The 18,320-nt window shown below is 39.9% G+C and overlaps 1 protein-coding gene across 2 annotated transcripts in view; it reads left to right on the forward strand.

Moving 5' to 3' along the window:
- Positions 1 to 4,123: 4,123 nt before the first annotated feature.
- AGL (amylo-alpha-1,6-glucosidase and 4-alpha-glucanotransferase) overlaps positions 4,124 to 18,320 on the forward strand; it is a 67,457-nt gene continuing 53,260 nt past the window's right edge. For both annotated transcript variants that reach the window (XM_032804970.2, XM_075067824.1), the window contains exons 1-7: positions 4,124 to 4,237; positions 4,559 to 4,708; positions 8,480 to 8,690; positions 9,887 to 10,053; positions 11,197 to 11,400; positions 17,178 to 17,359; positions 17,592 to 17,703. In XM_032804970.2, the coding sequence (XP_032660861.1) occupies positions 4,627 to 4,708; positions 8,480 to 8,690; positions 9,887 to 10,053; positions 11,197 to 11,400; positions 17,178 to 17,359; positions 17,592 to 17,703 (958 nt within the window). In that variant the 5' untranslated portion in view covers positions 4,124 to 4,237; positions 4,559 to 4,626. The remainder of the gene's footprint in view (positions 4,238 to 4,558; positions 4,709 to 8,479; positions 8,691 to 9,886; positions 10,054 to 11,196; positions 11,401 to 17,177; positions 17,360 to 17,591; positions 17,704 to 18,320) is intronic.

Here is an 18,320-nt window from a genome sequence, read left to right on the forward strand (position 1 = left end):
CATGCCATTAGAGTCTACATCAGCCTCCACAAAAGGGCTTCATTTCAGCCTAATTCTCATGTTAACCTGGACACTAAGGCCAAATAAAGTCTTTGGATACAAGCATGCACAGGAGATTTGCTAATAGCCTAAGGCAGTGGATCTCAACCGGCAGTACATAGTGTTACAACAGGCTACATAAAAAGCACAAGCGAAGTCACTAAACTTCGTGTTGACAATGACTTAGTTTTACTGCTTTATGTATTATGCAGTGAAATATAAGTACAGTAGATTACCATTTATAATATGGTAAATGAAAAAGTAAGCAAGTTTTCAGGAGCAAGTACCGAGACACTCTAGCATTTTCATGTCCGATGTAAAAATAGTTAAGCGAGGAGTGTAGATGAGACTTCTGAGAGGGGTACAATAATCTGGAAGGGTTGAGAGCCACTAGTCTAAGGGATTTAGGAGCAAAATCCCATGGATTTATTAATTTGTATTGCAATACCTAAGAGTCCTAATCATGGATCAGGATCCTACTGTACTAGATATCATACAAACCCAAACAGAGTTCCTTCCCTAAAGAACTGGCAAGTGCAAATATAAGAGAACCACCTGCTAGGGGTGCATAGAGAATAAGACTTAATATCCAACCTAAACCTCCCCCATTGCAACTTGAGACCATTACTTGTTGTATCATCTGGTACCACTGAACAGTCTAGACCCAGACTATTTGGAACCCCCTTTCAGGTAGTTGACAGCTGCTATCAAATCCCCCTCATTCTTCTCTTCTGCAGACTAAATAATCCCAGTTCCCTCAGCTTCACCTCATAAATCATGTGCTCCAGCCCCCTAATCATTTTTGTTGCCCTCCACTGGACTCTTACCAATTTTCCACATCCTTCTTGTAGTGTGGGGCCCAAAACTGGACACAGTACTCCAGATGAGGTCTCACTAATGCTGAATAGAGAATGATCATGCCCCTTGATCTGCTGGCAATGCCCCTACTTATACAGCCCAAAATGCTGTTAGCCTTCTTGGCAACAAGAGCACAGTGGCTCATATCCAGCTTCTTGGCCACTGTAACCCTTAAGTCCTTTTCTGCAGAACTGCCGCCTAGCCACTTGGCTGATCCCTAGTCTGTAGCAGTGCATGGGATTCCTCTGTCCTAAGTGCAGGACTCTGTACTTGTCCTTGTTGAACCTTTATCAGATTTTTTCTGAGAGAGAATTACATCATGAGCCAATCAGAAGCATGAGTCAACCTCTTTGTACTGAAGGAGTGATGATAGGTAGGATCGGGATAAGTGAAAAATGAATTCAAGTAGCTTGTTTGATATGGCAGAGAAGAGGGAGCTAGTGGGCAGTTGCAAATAAGGGTGTGAGATGGTTAAAGGAATTGCTCAGAAGAATGATCTTCACAGCAGCATTCTGAATGTGTAAGAACAGGGCAAGAGTATATTTGTCAAGGCCAGAGAGAAAGACGTTGCAGTAATCAAGACACAAGCTGAGAGCCTGGACAAGAGTTTTTGCTGTCGATGGGTAGACAAGCCCTTCCTTTATAGATGCAGTGTAGAAAGAATATGCACGACTAAGACAAACCTGGATATGAACTTGCAAAGAGGTCTGTGCCAAAGATGACACGCGGGTTATGGGCCTGAGAGACAGTCATGATGCTCATGGGAAGTTGGCGGGGGGAGGTTTTTTTTTGGTGAGAGCACTGTTTTAGCCACATAGTCAGCTCAAGCTCAATCAGACATGCACCGGATGATGTCAGAGAAACAGATCAAGAGTTATACTCCTAAACCCCATACAGGCTTGGAAAAAATTTTCCCAGCAAGTCCTGTTGACTTTTAATGTACCAGAAGGTGTACCCAAGGGAAGAATCTGGTTCTGTATTCATGCAAGCTTACAGTGCTTGTAGTTTTACATTAAGTAACTCCACACTTTTATTTATGGACTTTATTTTAAATGTTACAGATGTGGACTATGGGGCCAATCCTGCAAAACAGATTTTAGAATTTGAGGACGGTCATCACCTTTCAAAGATGCTTGGTATCTTGCTTTTTTTTTTTTTTTTTTTTTTTGCTGTATGTCCAGTAATGGCTAGCTGCTTTGCCTTCTGTCATTCACTGAACATGTGCTAGATGAACAGGGTAGTTTTTCCATCAGTATATCTTTCCAGATGCTGTATTACTGACATTTTTTTGACTTGAAAAATGTGTTAATGTTATCTGCTTATGTCCTAATCCTTTTTAGGATTCAATGTCTCTCTTGTATGATTTTCCTTCTGCTCTTTTGGGGGTGCTTACGGGGAAAAATTATTCTCATGGTGGTTTTATAGATTGTTAATAAAATCTTTAAAATTTGAAAGCTTTAAGACTTAATATTTTTCCTTTATTCACCATGTTTAAGAGTCATCTTGGTGAACTTTAGGAGACAGTAATATTTATCCTTTTAACTTAATAGGATACTAGTTTGTTTACAGAAATAAACATTTGAATAATAGAATTAAGTGCATTTTTAGAATTCATATTATTTATACTCTCACTCAACTAGGGTGACCAGATGTCCCAATTTCATAGGGACAGTCCTGATTTTTGGGTCTTGTATAGGCTCCTATTATCTCCCCATCCCAATTTTTCACATTTGCTGTCTGTTCACCCTACTCCCAACACACAAACCTTTACTTTCCTGTAATGGTGAAAGCATTCAAACTGCTTTAATTACTGCAAGAGGAGTTGTTTGCTCTGCTGCTTTGTGTGCTCTGTGAGGTACAGTCTCTGTAGAAAAGGAAGAAACCTTTCAACAATTCTCAATTTTCTATTCTCACTAGCTTTTTACTTATTACTCATTTCACTCAGCAACATGCTGCCTGTGCAAACATAAAAAGCAATAACCAGACAGTGACTGTAAATTGAGAAGTGTGTTTTTTATAGTCCTAGGTAATGAAAATAGACTGACCTTCCCTAGCTGCAAGCTTGACCTTTTTGGTGGTGTCAGTTAATGATTAGTGGTGAGATGCTTGTAGCAACTGTTCTAGTTTGTTGCAATATTAGGCTGCTAAGGCAGTGGTCAGAGAGGCTAGGTAACAATATTTTGGATTACAGTATTAAGAAAAGCATGAAAGTGCCTAACAAAGTTGTTTGGTTTACAAAGGCAACATTGTGTCTACTACATGTAGTAGACATTTAAGGTTTCTTTCCTTCCTTACATTTTGGCTCAGTATAGATCCTTTTATCTTATTCAGTGGTGATATATACACCAGCTGACATATCACCTTTTTACAGTAGAATATAGCAGAAGAATTGGAACCTATGGATGGTTTTGTCCACGGGAAGGAAGGAGCAGTGTGCCTATTTACCACAGCTGCTTTCCACTGTCATTTTTATCTGTGTGTAGTGTATGCTGCCCCCTCTTTCAGTAAAAATAAATAAATAAATTGTGGAGAATTGGTAATGTGCAGAACACCGAATGATTAGGCCTTTGGTAAGAGACAACTGTCATGTAGTTTTGAAACAGGTTTAAAAAAATTGTCATCTTTAAATTTGTGTCTATTGTGCTATTAAACAGGAGATATTACCAGAAACGCTTCTTTAATTATAGCTGCTACATAATCTGTGGTGAGTTATTTGTATAATATGCATATACCTACAACCTCTTAAATTCATTGGCACAGTTAGTAGCAAAGTAGCCATTAGAAAAAACTGAATAACAGTAACACGACCTTCCCCTATCTCTGAAAGCTTTTAGTGTACAGGGACCTTAGCGTGAATTACATACAGTGGAAGAAGACAAAAGGTGCAAGGGGTACAGCTGTTAGGACAGACAGGTGATTAAAACTCCAGGGCTGGGGTAATTTCTCCTCTAGGAGTGAGTGGAAGCTGATGAGCCCTGGCTTGACCTATTCGATCTCCCTCCCGCACTGCTGGGCGGGGATACTACAGCCACAGGCGTCCGTGTATAAATAAATACAATAGCTGGCTGCACAGAATTTAAAATTGTCCAGTTCAAAGCCCATCTCCCAGCTCCTACCCCCTGCCCCGCACAACCTCCTCTCCTCCCTCCAGCCACCCTCAGCCGCTCCTCTCGCGGGAGCTCCGCCACCTCCCGCCCTGTCAGTGTCTGGCCGCGGCGGAACCAATAAAGTTGGTGCGAGGGTGGCGGCTCGGGGCGGTTCGTTCTGGTGAGGAGCCGCCCGGCCTGTAGCAAGCGGAGGCCCCAGTGCTCGCAGCCGGCTCGGTGCGGAGGAGCCGCCAGTGAGTAGCCCCGCGCCGACAGCTATTTATATAGCCCCGGGGGTGGGACGCGATGCCAGGCGACTCCCCCGCCCCCTGCGCGCCCCGGGCCGAGGGCGCATTGTACAGGGAGACTGACAGGAGCAGCCCCTCCGGCCGCCGCTGTCGTCTGCCTGCCTGCGGCTCGGCCCTGCGCGCCGGGACTGGGCCTCCCTCCCCGCTTCTCCCCTGGGCGCTCTGCAGGCTGGGCGATGTAAGTCTGGCTCCCGCGGGGCTGGGGCTCTTTCCTGCTTTCCTGGCTGTTGACTTGTGAGGGGTGGTTTGTTTGTTTGTTTTTTGTAGGGGTCGCTCCTGTATTTCCGACATCAAGTGTCTGCCCTTGAAAGAGGCCAAGTCACCGGGCAGCGAAAATGCCCCCCAGTAACCAGACTCGAGTTTTGCTTCTCAACGCCATGGAAAAGCAGGAGAAGACCCTCTTCAGGCTTGAGCAAGGTCAGTGCTGGCAGGTAGCGGCTCTGCTGTGCGCAGCGCTGGTTAGTAACCGAAGGGAGATTCTAGGCAGCTCTTAAGTAAGCCAGCACTGAAATTCATTAATGAAAATGATCGTGGAGAGCTGTAGTTTTTCCTTCACCCATCATCTCTCTCACACACTCTCAGTGTGTTTAGGTTAGTTGGTGTCCTTTGTGTGGTGATAGCGTTAGAGACCACAATCATGGATCGATCAGTGGGTGACTAGATGTCCCGATTTTATAGGGACAGTCCTGATATTTGGGCTTTTTCTTATATAGGCTTCTATTACCCCCCACCCCCATCCCGATTTTTCTTGCCTGCTGTCTGGTCACCCTGTCAGTGTGAGTTGTAAAACACTTTCAGGCTGAAAGGGAAATTGTATGTAAAAAGCAAAATCACTATTCCAATTAAATAAGAGCCTAGTTTGACCGCGCCTGAAGGATGGTATAACTATAGCACTCCCATATCCATCATGACTTCAGTCCCTGTCTTTGCTATTTATAAAAGTTTTCATAATCCAACTTTTTTTGTGCAGTACTAAATATATTACGTGCATATCCCATGTCTTAGTTGTAGGAATATGAATTATATTTATGTCTTCAATCCTTTTTTTGGGTCACAGGTAAGATTTGAAAAGACATGTTTGTGTGCTAAATGCTTTACAGCAATGCTGTAATTTGCAATTATTTCTGATGTTAGTAAATAGTTGTAATTATTTTTAAGTATACCCATCAACCTGTTAGTGAAAGATATATTTGGACCGGTATCATCTTGGTCAGCAATCTCAGCCCATCCATGAACTGTTTAAGATCAAAATGTTATCTGAGGTCTTTATTCTTTCTTACATACTTTTTTTTTTTAAAGGGGCAACAGTAAAAGTTTTAACTGTCACCAGAAAGATTTTTAAGAATGGTTGATTTATGAATTTACCATAGTTTTAAAATACTTTCAGAACAGCACGTTTTTTTTACCCTTCTATAAAACTAGAAGTGTGCTTAAATATTTAGATTTCAGAATTTGCTGAATGATTAGTATGTGAATTTACCAGAAACTTTTATCATTAATGAACAAAGTGCAGAGTCGGTTCTGACCTCCTTATTAACTTTTCTTCAGGCTATGTAAGCTTTGTTTGGAGGCCTCTGAAGATTTGAAAGCCATACTTTTGAAATTGCCTAAGGGTATGGCTACACTTGACATTTCAAAGCGCTGCCGCGGCAGCTCTTTGAAGTGTGAGTGTGGTCGGAGTGCCAGCGCTGGGAGAGAGCTCTCCCAGCGCTGCATGTAAATCACATCCTGTATGGGTGTAGCGTGCAGCGCTGGGAGCCATGTATCCAGCGCTGCTGCACTGATTACTCTGAGGCTTTACAACGCTGCATCTTGCAGCGCTCAGGGGGGTGTTTTTTCACCCCTGAGTAGCCATACCCTAAGTTGATAGCTAGTTGAGGGAGAGAGTAGCTAATTTAGGCAAAGCATTCCTGGAATCAGTACTGTTACTGTAAGGGAGTAAGAGCTCTAAGGCATATAACCCTGTACCATAATCTAATTTTAGCAGACTCAATAAAGAAATGTCAAGACTATAGTGAGGAGAAATTGCCTGAACTTTCTGAGGGCACGTCTTCAGTAGCAACATTAAAGAGCTGCCACTAATGTGGCTTGTGTAGTCGCAGGTATAAAAAACCCACCTCCATAAGAGGAATAGCTGCCAGTGCTGGGGGTGCGGCTTCTAGCGCAGGTGCACTGTCTACACTGGCACTTCACAGCACTAAAACTTGCAGCGCTCAGGGGAGTGTTTTTTCACACTCCTGAGTGAGAAAGTTGCAGCACTGTAAAATGACAGTGTAGACAAGCCCCAAGAGTGATTTTTGTGTACAGTTTTTACAACCAAGTTAGCTGTGTTTTTCGTTGATAGGCACCCAAATCCTGAAACTATTGTTCAGCCTTTGCACTATTATGTGCTTGGAGGGTGGTTTTTCTCTCTCTCTCTCTCTCTCTCTTTTTTTTTTTTTTTTTTTTTTTTTAACGTTTAGTGGATGATAGGGTAAACTTCATTGGCATGGGCTATTTAAATGTACTTGGATAGCTGGACTCTGATATTTGGTTGTGCTGACACAATTCCATTTGTTGAGCAACTTTTTTTATTTAATCAGGATAGTGTGATTCAGCTGTTTTAACTTTTTTACATGTTACACCACAATTTTAAACTCTTTCTAATATATGACTGGTTTGTCTGTTCTTTAGACTACACGTAGAACTTTCTTACCAGGAAGACAAGACAGCTGAGAGTCTTTTGCTTTTTAACTGAGGAATGAATAAACACCTTTTTTTAAAAAAATAAATAAATCATGGATTCTAAGATCCTGGTCCTGCAGTTAACTGTCCATTGAAGTCACTGTGGCCCTGCAGGGTGTATGACTGTGTATGGGTGTAGTCAGTTGCAAGACTGAGGCCTCAATCAGTAATGGTTGTTGCCTTGCAAGTGCTTAAGCATCTGTCTAGTTTTACTCATGTGAGCAGAGGAGGCTTTGAAGGCCGTGATACTACAGTCCGATTCATTCAGGCACACACATGCACTGAGACCTGTTGGCTTAAATGAAATTCCATGTGAACAAGTGGATTAGATTATAGAATTGGGGACAAATGTTTCCATTTTAGGGTATTAAGGTTTCAAACTTGCAATTTACGATTTGTGGATGAGCAGTTGCATCCAAGAAGAGTCCCATGGAAGTCACTAGGGCTCCATGCAAATATAGCTGTCCAAGCTGTAAATTGCAAGAGTGGGGCCTCGGTCTGTAACTTCATTTGTATTTTCAAAAAATGTAAAGGTTTTTGGATTTGTTTAGTTGAATACTCCATGAAATGTAAACATATCTAAAATATTTTAATTTTCAAGTTTAGTCTTCTGTTTTTCACAAATACCTATCTTCCCAGTTCAGTTAAATTTAACGAATGAGTGTCAACTTAGAACCTTGTCAGTTTAAAAAAAAAAAAAGAAAAAAAAAGGTAAAAAGTAAATTCAGGTGCTACGTATTCCCAAGTTCTTGTGCCAGTGTATGTGGTTTGAGTCATATTTTCCTGTTGTGCTTTTATATTTGAGTTATTTTCTTTCTCTGTTATGTGAAAGATTCACATAAATATGAGAAACTGACTGGACAGAAAATACTTCCAAGTGCACAACGAGAAACAGACTAGAGAAAAATAGCTTTTTTCCCCCACTCTGTTTTTCATGTCAATTATAGTAATGTTGGGTGTTACACGTAACAAAAATAGGTAAAATATGAGTTTTAAGTTGACATTTAAATTAAATAAAAAATGTGTACTCCATCTCTCTATATATTATGTATTAACAATGAGGTGACTGTTTAGACAGTAATACTTCTGTCATCTCACAATTCTTCCAAAACTGCAATAAATAACTTTTTCCAGGCATTTTTTGTTACTGTATTGTATTTGAGCAGAAATAGAAATAAAGTGCTCTGAAGAGGGATCATTTGTTCCCATTTCAGGGTTCTGGTTGGTTTTGAATGGTAACACAAACAGAAATAATTATTACAGCATCATTATCTGTTGATGAGAAATGGCAGTAAAATAAAAACATTCTCTTAATTTTACACCCAATATACCTATTTAGAATTATGGCACCTGCCTGTTAATGTAAAATCTTCATACTGTGAATCACAATAATAAACCAAAAGATTTAGTCTTTAATTTTAATAAATGAGGTTTTTTTTTAAACTCATTCTCTTTTCTGTTGAGGTTTTGAACTGCAATTCCGACTGGGCCCAACATTACAAGGCAAGCATGTTACAGTGTACACTAACTACCCAGCTTCTGGAGAAGTATTCTGTCGCTGCAAGTTCAGGGCACTGTCATGGCACAACCCAACAGGAAGAGAAGATGATTCTGACAAATATTGTAAAGTGGATCTCCAAATTTCTGGATCATACCAGTATTATTTCAGTCATGAGTAAGTGGAGTTTTCTGCATATGAAAAACTGCAATCTTCCCCTCACTACTCCATGTATCTCAGTCTTGACCTAGAACTATGAGGTGTAAGACAGTAATTCAGTTTCCATATCAGTGCAGTCATTTCACAAAGGATGCATGATGTGGTTTTTGATGCTGCAGTATTTTGAGGAATACTCAGAACAAATTTAATCTATTTGTTTATGAATTTTGGAAAGGCAATCCATGCGTGCAAGGTTTCAAAGTCAGCATTCTAATCGTACAAATAATTAATTAATAGACTTGGAAGGTTGTGAGAGATCAGACATTAAAATAAGTAGTCTTTCTTAAATATCTTTAGGTTTTGTTCCACTCAGTTCTGACCTATAGCTGCTACCAGAGCTAGAAATCATGTTCAAAACCTATGAAACGTTAACCCATTCATCTTGAATGTCAGTGATTTTTTTGGGGGGGGGGGTCTTGAGATAGTGTAAGAATAAAAGTAAGATGCTAATCAGAATTCAGTTTTTTTTATAAAGTCTAATGCAACCAATCAATCTGTAGTGTATTGTACCTCACCTATTACCATTGTTTAAGAGCTGATAGCTTTGGGACCTTTGTGGCTGATCAGGACCATAAAAATCTTCCAGGTTCTCAGCCTGGACCAGTAATCAGAGGAAAAAATTTGATCCCTGTTTATAATTTTTCACCATCAGCTATATTTCCTCTAATGATCATGTTTTGAGAATACTCATGTTCATTCTATTAAAAAATTGCTGAGTAGAGGAATGGGGGAGGTGGTTAAGAATACTTGGTGCCTCATAGGTTCAGTCACTGTTTTTGACCCCAATCCAGTCTGAGCAGGCTGATTCGCATATCTTCACAAAGCCACATTGAAATCCATAGGACTTCAAACAGTCCTAAAAGTCTACTCACATGGATCCAACTGTAGGACTGAGGTCTTCTGTATGTCTTTCTCCAGAAAAAGGCCTTGTTGTACTTCATGTTCTGCCTCTGAAATTTACATTTGAGTCTAAATGCATCCATAAATTGACGAAATGGTGGAAACTACTCTGAGTTTGAAAGATCGGTGACTGTTTTGTGGCTAAAATGGGATGATTTTAAACTACCAGATTGTGGATTGGCTTCTGATGTTAGAAATGGCTGGTGCAATGGGCATTTGCTTTTCCAGTGTTTAATAGACTCGATTTATTCTAGAAATGAGAAAAGTGGTGGAGGTTACATAGTTGTGGATCCTATTTTGCGTGTTGGAGCTGATAATCAAGTATTGCATTTGGACTGTGTTACACTCCAGACATTCCTAGCTAAGTGTCTGGGACCATTTGAAGAATGGGAAGATCGTCTTAAAGTTGCAAAAGAATCAGGTAATAACGATATGCTCTGTAAAGGTAATTTTTAAGGGATACAGCTTATATTTATACTGTTCGTTTTACCAGTGTCTGTTACACAGTTCATATATCTTTTTGTAGTTTATAGTTTGCAGTTTGTTTTATGAAACTGAATTCAGTGTTAACATATAATAGAACAAACCAGTCTGATTATTAAAATATTTGCTTTGAAAGACAAGTATTTGGGAATCACCTTTAAAAAGTGATCTAAATTATTAGATTGTTTGATTTTGTTTCACATAGATGTTCACCATTCCAATCAATTCTACAAACTTCACAAGAGGTGGGCATAAATCTGAGATGGGAAGAGTGGTTTAAATCTTACCTTAAAACAGGGGCAGGCAAACTTTTTGGTCTGAGATCCGCATCAGGTTTCATAAATTGTATGGAGGGCCGGTTAAGGGAGGGGTCGTGGCCCAGCCCCCACCTCCTTATCTGCACCCCCCCCCGGACCCCTGCCCCATCCAACCCCCCCTGTTCCCTGATGGGCCCCTCTGGGACCCCTGCCTCATCCACACGCCCCTACTCCCTATCCCCTGACTGCCCCTGGACCTCTGCCGCCCCATCCAACCCCTCCTCTCAATCCTGACAGCCGCCCCCGGGACCCCTGCCCCATCCAACCACCCCTTCTCCCTGCAATCACTGCCCCCTGGGATCCCTGCCCCCATCCAACCTCCTTGCCCCCTTACCGTGCTGCCTGGAGCACTGGTGGCTGGCAGGACTACAACTGCACTGCCCGACTGGAGCCAGGCCACGCTGCTGCTGCCGCCGCCTCCGCCACCACAAAGCACCGGGTCAGGCTGGGCTCTTCAGCTGCACTGCCCCAAGAGCTCACAGCCCCGTCACCCAGAGCATTGTGCCAGTGGCCGAGCAAGCTGAGGCTGCAGGCAAGGTGGGGACAGCAGGAGAGGGGCCAGGGACGAGCCTCCCAGGCCCAGGAGCTTGGAGACTGGGCAGGACAGTTCCGCGAGCTGTAGTTTGGCCACGGACTTCTCCTTTATGTGAAAAGTTTTGTTTTCAGTACATATTATGATTATACAATTTTTATCATAGAATTTCCTCATCTTCATTGTAAAATTTTTCTTGTATTAACAAATGGTTTCCTTGTCATTTTTGTAGGTTACAACATGATTCATTTTACGCCATTGCAAAAACTTGGATTATCTAGATCATGCTACTCTCTGGCTGATCAGTTAGAAGTAAATCCTGACTTTTCAAGCCCAAATAAAAAGTGTAGTTGGAGCAATATAGGAAACCTAGTAGAAAAAATGAAAAATGAGTGGAATATGCTTTGTATAACGGATGTAGTCTACAATCATACTGGTATGATTTTTGTTATACTATCTTGATGCTTTTTGTTGCCAACTCAGTAACATGGTCAAAGCTGTTCTGGTTATTCCACTATTCCATGATTTTTCCCCTTGAATAGACTTTTAAAAGGCTTTTTAAGGAACTTGTTCTTCTTTATTTGCCTTCTGAACCCCTTAAATCTAGAGCATCTCTTGTCTGTCAGGGAGAGTTGTCTATTAAAATGGCAAAATGAGAATTCTTTATCGGTGCTTAAAGCACTAAAAATCTAAGGAGATCCTCATACATTGTTTCTATCTATAGAACACCAATATTTTCATAATACTAACTGTATTTATATATGCTGCAGAGCATTGTTCAGGTATAAATTCACTAGATTACACTGTGTAACAAGTGTAATGTTCTTCACTGTTTAAAAAAATCACACCAATTTTAGGATACTATTATCAGGGAGGAAGTAAGAAAAGCAGAAGTGGGGGTGATGGTGAGAGAAGGTATGGAACAGGTCCATATAATACTTTTTAAAAGAAGAGATGTTTGGGAACATGATCTCGACATGAGTAACAGGATCAGTTTTGTATCCCAATAATTATGAAGTCTAATTATTCCACATAATAGTGCAAAAATAGATCATATCTTCTCAGTCCAGTTTCTTGTATAACCTACTCTGTGGAGCTGCTACTCATAGCTCACTGCACCCCTCTATTTTTGGAACTTTTGATGCTTTCTAGTGTTGGAGTGCTGTTTAATTAGACATCAAAGAAGCTTTTAAAAACCATTTATTTGACTCATTGAGCAATGATTTAGGGATTTCTCCTAACAAAAACAGATTAGGAATAAGATGAATATTTAAAAGAGTAAGATGAATTCTGTCATCATATACATTCTCCCAGATCCCATGAATGACTGTGCATTTCCACAATGTACCAAGGGAACCCCCATGTGCACGTGCGCACACACACACACCTGTGCCCATTTCCAAAAGTCATGTGTGTCCTTGGTACCAACTCTTTACATCTTATTTTTTGTAGGGGTCTAATATCTAAGTAATAGTTCAGTATGTAATATTTCTATGGCACCGTTAATGTAGCTCAGGGGTCCCCAATGTGGTGCCCGCGGGTGCCGTGACGCCTGCAGGGGCATCTAAATGCACCCGTGTCCTGGCCAGCGGTGGAGCAGCTGCCGAATTTCTGCGGCGTTTCGGCGGCAACGCCTCTCGATGACGTCACTTGTTGGCAAGTGATGTCATCGAGAGGCGCCGCCGCCGAAATGCTGCAGAAATTCGGCGGCACTTCGGTGGATGCTCCACCGCCGCCACGGTCCTTCGGGGACCACTGGTGTAGCTTATGGCATTTTATAGCTAAATAATAGATGATCCCTGCTCCAGTAGCTGTAAAATGGAAGGGCTGAAGCCTGCACACTTAGTCACAAGAGTAAGAGCTATTCACATGAACACGTGTTTGGAAAACAAGGATCCAAGTTTGGACATAACGTAAGTCATAACAGCAAGCAGTGTAGGAGTGGAAGGCCAAGAAGAGGCAAGTGAAGACAGCCATTAAAAGCTTTTCTTGGTTAGCTATACATGCACTTTAAAAGGTTCCATGATTTTATTTTGTTTGCCGCTGATAAACTGATATTGGTGGTGGTTCTTTTTTTATATAAGTTGGTGAAAAATATTTCAGTTGGAATATTTTAATTCTGAGCCTCTTTTGGGAAGCTTCTTAATTATTTGACTAATTAAAATAATTGATAGGATATTTAGCAATTTACATATTCAAAAAAAAACAGGCTTAGTTTCATGCAGTACACTCAAATAATTGAATGTCTGATAACAAGATCAGCAATAAAATGATTAAACATGTTAGTGTCACAATCATTTCTTTAAATGAAATGCAGCTTTGTGTAAAGCAAACAAAACTTGCAGTTTATTTCTTTTGAGCTAGCTATCCTTGCACGCAACAAACACTACTGGTATTTTTGCCACAATAAGCTTTTTTACAAATATTGATTAAAAACTTGGGCCCTGATTCTACAACTTCTCATGCATGTGTATAACTTCTGTGTTTGCAGAACTGGGGTCTTATAATGTCCTCACAACACCAGATGAGAATTTTATATTTTAACAGCTGTAACCACAGTTCTCCTGCACCAAACTCTAGCTACCAGCTCTGTTTATCTCTTCTGTCATCTTTCTCTGCCTAGCGTGTATGTGCATTGCAGTTTAGGGAAATTTTTCCTATTTCCTTATAGCCAGAAATATTTTAGTCTTCAGTAGCACTTAAAGGTTTTTGGTAAATCAAACTAGTCATCTGAGTCAACACTTATTTGAGATGAAAGGGAAAAGTCTGAGTGCTATTGTTTGTGCATCTGGCTGCATACCCAAAAAGATAACATTGCATTAATTTCAGTTTTGAAACGAATCTTCACAACAGAATGGGCTAGTAAACTTCTTCCTTCCGCTTATCTCTTCTTCCTTCCTTTTTTCAAATGAAGCTTGTATTATGGTGATATTATTTGCTGAAAATTCCTACATCTATGAATTTTTCTAATCAGATATGCATGTATTTTCCCGTCTATTTCATTAACAAGAATAGTTTGTCAAGCATAATGCTGTGTGTCTAGTGTTTCTCTAGAAATAAGTTTCTCTCACTAAATTCCAATTATTGAGGGGATTAATCTTCAAAGCAATTCCTTTATTGCAATGATTAGAAATGTTTTCATCTCCCCTCTGTAGGCTAGAAAGGCAGTTTCTCAGAATCAAGTGAAAAGTTGTCTTTTTGCTGCCTTATATTTTGTTGGACAAAATCAATCATTTCTGAGGCAAAAGAAGTCTTTCTTGGAAGCATCTATCATGCTTCCTGCTCATCTGTGCAGAATAGGATAACTTTGCTTTTTAAAGAAAAAATATTTTTCATACAGATGTCTGAGGTAGCGTATGTATGTTGAATAAAATATTTGCAAGTGAAGTTTTTAAAGGCCTGCGGTAATGTTGCTTTGTGGTACTTTCAAATGAGCAGGCTGCTTTTAGTTGTGGATGGCAGAGTTCCATATTTATAAAGGTCAAACAGTCAATGCCAAGTTCTAAATGATATTGAGATGAAATGGTAGAGATCACTTTGAACAAGAAAAAACTTTACATACTATAGGGTGAGCAGTAGTACTGTTTCTTTTCCTTTGATATAAAAAAGAAACTAACCCCCTGTGATGGGTTCGGTCACAGAAACCCCCTTGGGACTGCCACCTGATGTGCTGAGACTACCTCGGAGCCCATTTTCCCTGGCAGCTTGGGACTTCAGTACCCTGTCGTGTTGAGCCAGACATGCTAGCGTGCTGCAAACATGGACCCAGGTCTGAACCACGTTCCCCTAAAGCTGCAGACTTAACTTAAAACAGCTTAAGGAGTGCTCCTGTCTCTAGCACCCAGACACCCAGTTCCCAATGGGATCCAAACCCCAGATAAATCTATTTTACTCTGTATAAAGCTTATACAGGGTAAACTCATAAATGATTTGCCCTCTATAACACTGATAGAGAGAGAGATGCACAGCTGTTTGCTCCCCCAGGTATTAATTACTTGCTCTGGGTTAATTAATAATATCACATTTTGCTTAAGTATAAAAAGTAGGATTTAAGTGGTTCCAAGTAATAACAGATGCAACAAAGTAAATTGCCAAGCAAAATAAAACAAAAAATGCAAGTCTGAGTCTAATACGGTAGGAAACTAAATGCAGGTAAATCTCATCCTCAGATGTTCCAATAAGCTTCTTTCACAGAGTAGACTCCTTCTAGTCTGGGTTCAACAATCACTCCTCCCCCACTGTAGTTACTGTCCTTTGTTCCAGTTTCTTTCAAGCATCTCTTTGGGGTTAGGAGGCTATTTTTTGAGCCAGCTGAAGATAAAATGAAGGAGTTTCCAGGGCCTTTTATATTCTATCTCTTGTGGGCAGAAACCCCGTTGTACTCCAGTGCTAAATCACAGTAGGAGGATGAAGTCTGTAGCCACCTGGGCAAGTCACACGTGTATGAATGATTCAGCTTTTTGCAGGTCGACATGTAAACAATGGTGTTAGTTTGAATATTCCCAGGAAGCTTAGCTATAGATTGACATCTCCCAAAGTCCATTGTCAGTTAATTGTTTCTTGACTGGGCACTTACTGAGAATAGTTCTTTCTCAAGAAGCTGACCAGATGCTTCACTGAGACTACTTAGAATTAAACAAATACATAACCAATATTCATAACTTCAAATATAAAAATGATACATGCATACAAATAGGATGAATATATCAGTAGATACTAATCTTTGGAAAGATATGTTACATGGCATATCTAGCATTAAAAAGCACATTCCAGTGATGTCCTATTTACATTCATAAGCGTATTTCTATAAAGCATTATGGGGTGGAAGGTCCCCCCCACACACACACACACAACCCCCCTCCCCCAACAAGTCCTCAAAAACAGTTAGTTGTATTTATTAATCAGCCCATGTTTGTGGTCCATTGTGATGTAGGGGATTTTGACTCTTCCTTAATATTTATTCCACTTGTTTACCAAGGTTAGAAAATTCCTTGTGGATAGTAACTGACACAATCCCTTTTTCCTCTTTCTTTGAGTTAGGTTCCACATTTGCTTTACTTCGATCTCCAATGACTCCACTAAAACAATTCAGTGCTAAGAAAAGCCACATCTAAAAGTTCTGTAAGAATTATACAGAGGTGAAATCAATAATGTTGAATGAAATTGCTCCCAGAAAAACCCTATAGAATTTAATACCGATCATTTTTGTTTGGTTGTTGAGCCATTCTATAGCAGTTATAATGCTCTATTAAATTACATAGACTAGTTCAAAAGATCCCATGAAAATAATTGTTTTCTATGAAACTCAGTCTACGACTTTTCCATGAGGAAAGAGAAATGAAGAAATGGGAGATGGATGCTTTCTTTTCTCCTTTTCCATATTCCCCCAGTGATCTATAATCTCTTCCACCCTTTAGGTGTACCCACTGTTACTAAAGGCATAGTCCTGTGTATACTGCAGCGGGTCGCACTCAAATTCTGGGATAAGGGCTCCTTGATTTCTGTATTGTGTTCATTTTTAATTAAAACAAAAATCAGTGTTTTCCTCTAGGCTGCCACAGAATGCTACTGCATAGCTTTGTCTTAGAAAACAGGAATGGTGGTGAAGGGGTCTGTCTTGAACTGTCATTCAGCCTGCTGCATGCACCAGAGGGAAGGATGTGCTTATTACTCTGTAGCAGTGCTCTGTAATGAAGATTTATGATTTGCCTCCCCATCACCAGTAGCCTGATAAGTTTATTTACAGTATAGGGTTCACCTCTCCTCTGCCCTCCCAGCCATCCAAATCACTACTCTAAAGGTTCTGTTTCTTTGGAACATCTTGTATCTTTAGGCCATTTTTTAGCTCAATACTTGGTAAGAAATGATATTTTTTACCTTAAACATATCAAGGGGGCTATTCTGAGAGAAATAATGCTCAGCAACCAGTGTGTGAGTTGTTCTGTTTTGCACCAAAAAATGTAAAATTCTCTCTGCTGTACTAGAAGTGATACCTGTTTGTGTACTGACTTTCTATAGTCATATCAAAGATGTTAGTAGAATGCAAGCTTTCACATGGCCTGAATCTGCGTTGACTGAAGTTCAACCTTCCATTGGAAAAGGAAATGATTTTACTTCCTGTGCTAACCTAATGTTTTGGTCCTAAGATGTTTATATGAAACAGTTAAATAATTCAGCTTGTTTAATTATTTTTTTCTCCTCTTCTTAAATAAGCTGCTAACAGCGAATGGATTAGGGTGCATCCAGAATGTGGTTATAATCTTGTAAATTCTCCCCATCTGAAACCAGCCTGGATCTTAGACAGGGCTCTCTGTCATTTAAGCTGTAGTGTGGCTGAAGGGAAATACAGAGATAAGGGGCTGCCTTCTTCAATTGAAAATGACCATCACCTGAATGTAAGTAAATGAGAAATATAGCATTTTACATTGTAATAATAATAAACAATGTAACTGGGTGAAGAAATGTTTAGTTATTTATATATTAGTAGTGCTTAAACTGTGCTGATGTTTTTCAAACATATAGGAAGACAGTTCCTGCCCTGAAGAACTTATTTTTTAATGGCAACATTTCATAGTTTTATAAGACTTGTGTATTGTGACAGTAATTTTTTTTTTTTTTTTTTTACAGTGTATCCGTAAAATAATTTGGGAGGATATTTATCCCAAGATAAAACTATGGGAATTTTTCCAAGTAGATGTTAACAAAGCTGTGCACCAATTTAAAACCCTTGTGACTCAAGGTAAAAACATACCTGTTACACATAAGTAATCCTTATATTTCAGTGTGTTATGTTTATCTGCTGTTGGGCAAACCTTGTATGTAAACAATAAACAGTGTTTTATTCCTTGCTACCCCAGTGTGGGAAGTCTTGTCTTAGACGATGTGTCGAAAGCAATAGTTTGCCAGCTCATTCATCTATGGAAAAAGCTTTGGTAGAAAAAAGTAGGAATTGAAAATGTGAATGTATATGTGTGCCACAATTTAATTCATGCTAGAGCATGGAAAATTAGATATATAATTCTTCTGAAATATTTTTATTGTAATATGGAGAAGATCTAAAATAGTACAACATCTGAGACAGGTTAGTAATAGTTAGTGGACATATTGCAAGAAAATCATAGTCATGTATCTGACGAAGTGGATATTCACCCAGAAAAGCATTTGCTCCAATACTTCTGTTAGTCTATAAGGTGCCACAGGACTCTTTGTTGCTTATTACAGATCCAGACTAACACGGCTACCTCTCTGATACTCCACAGAGTATAGTGGGTTTTGGTTTGTTGGTGTGTGGGGAGGTTTTTTTGGTGTTCATTTTCTGTTTGGTTTGCATCTGAGCGTGCATTCATCTTGAACACT

This window comes from Chelonoidis abingdonii, chromosome 7 (assembly GCF_003597395.2).
Source record: "Chelonoidis abingdonii isolate Lonesome George chromosome 7, CheloAbing_2.0, whole genome shotgun sequence".
Lineage (NCBI taxonomy): Eukaryota > Metazoa > Chordata > Testudines > Testudinidae > Chelonoidis > Chelonoidis abingdonii.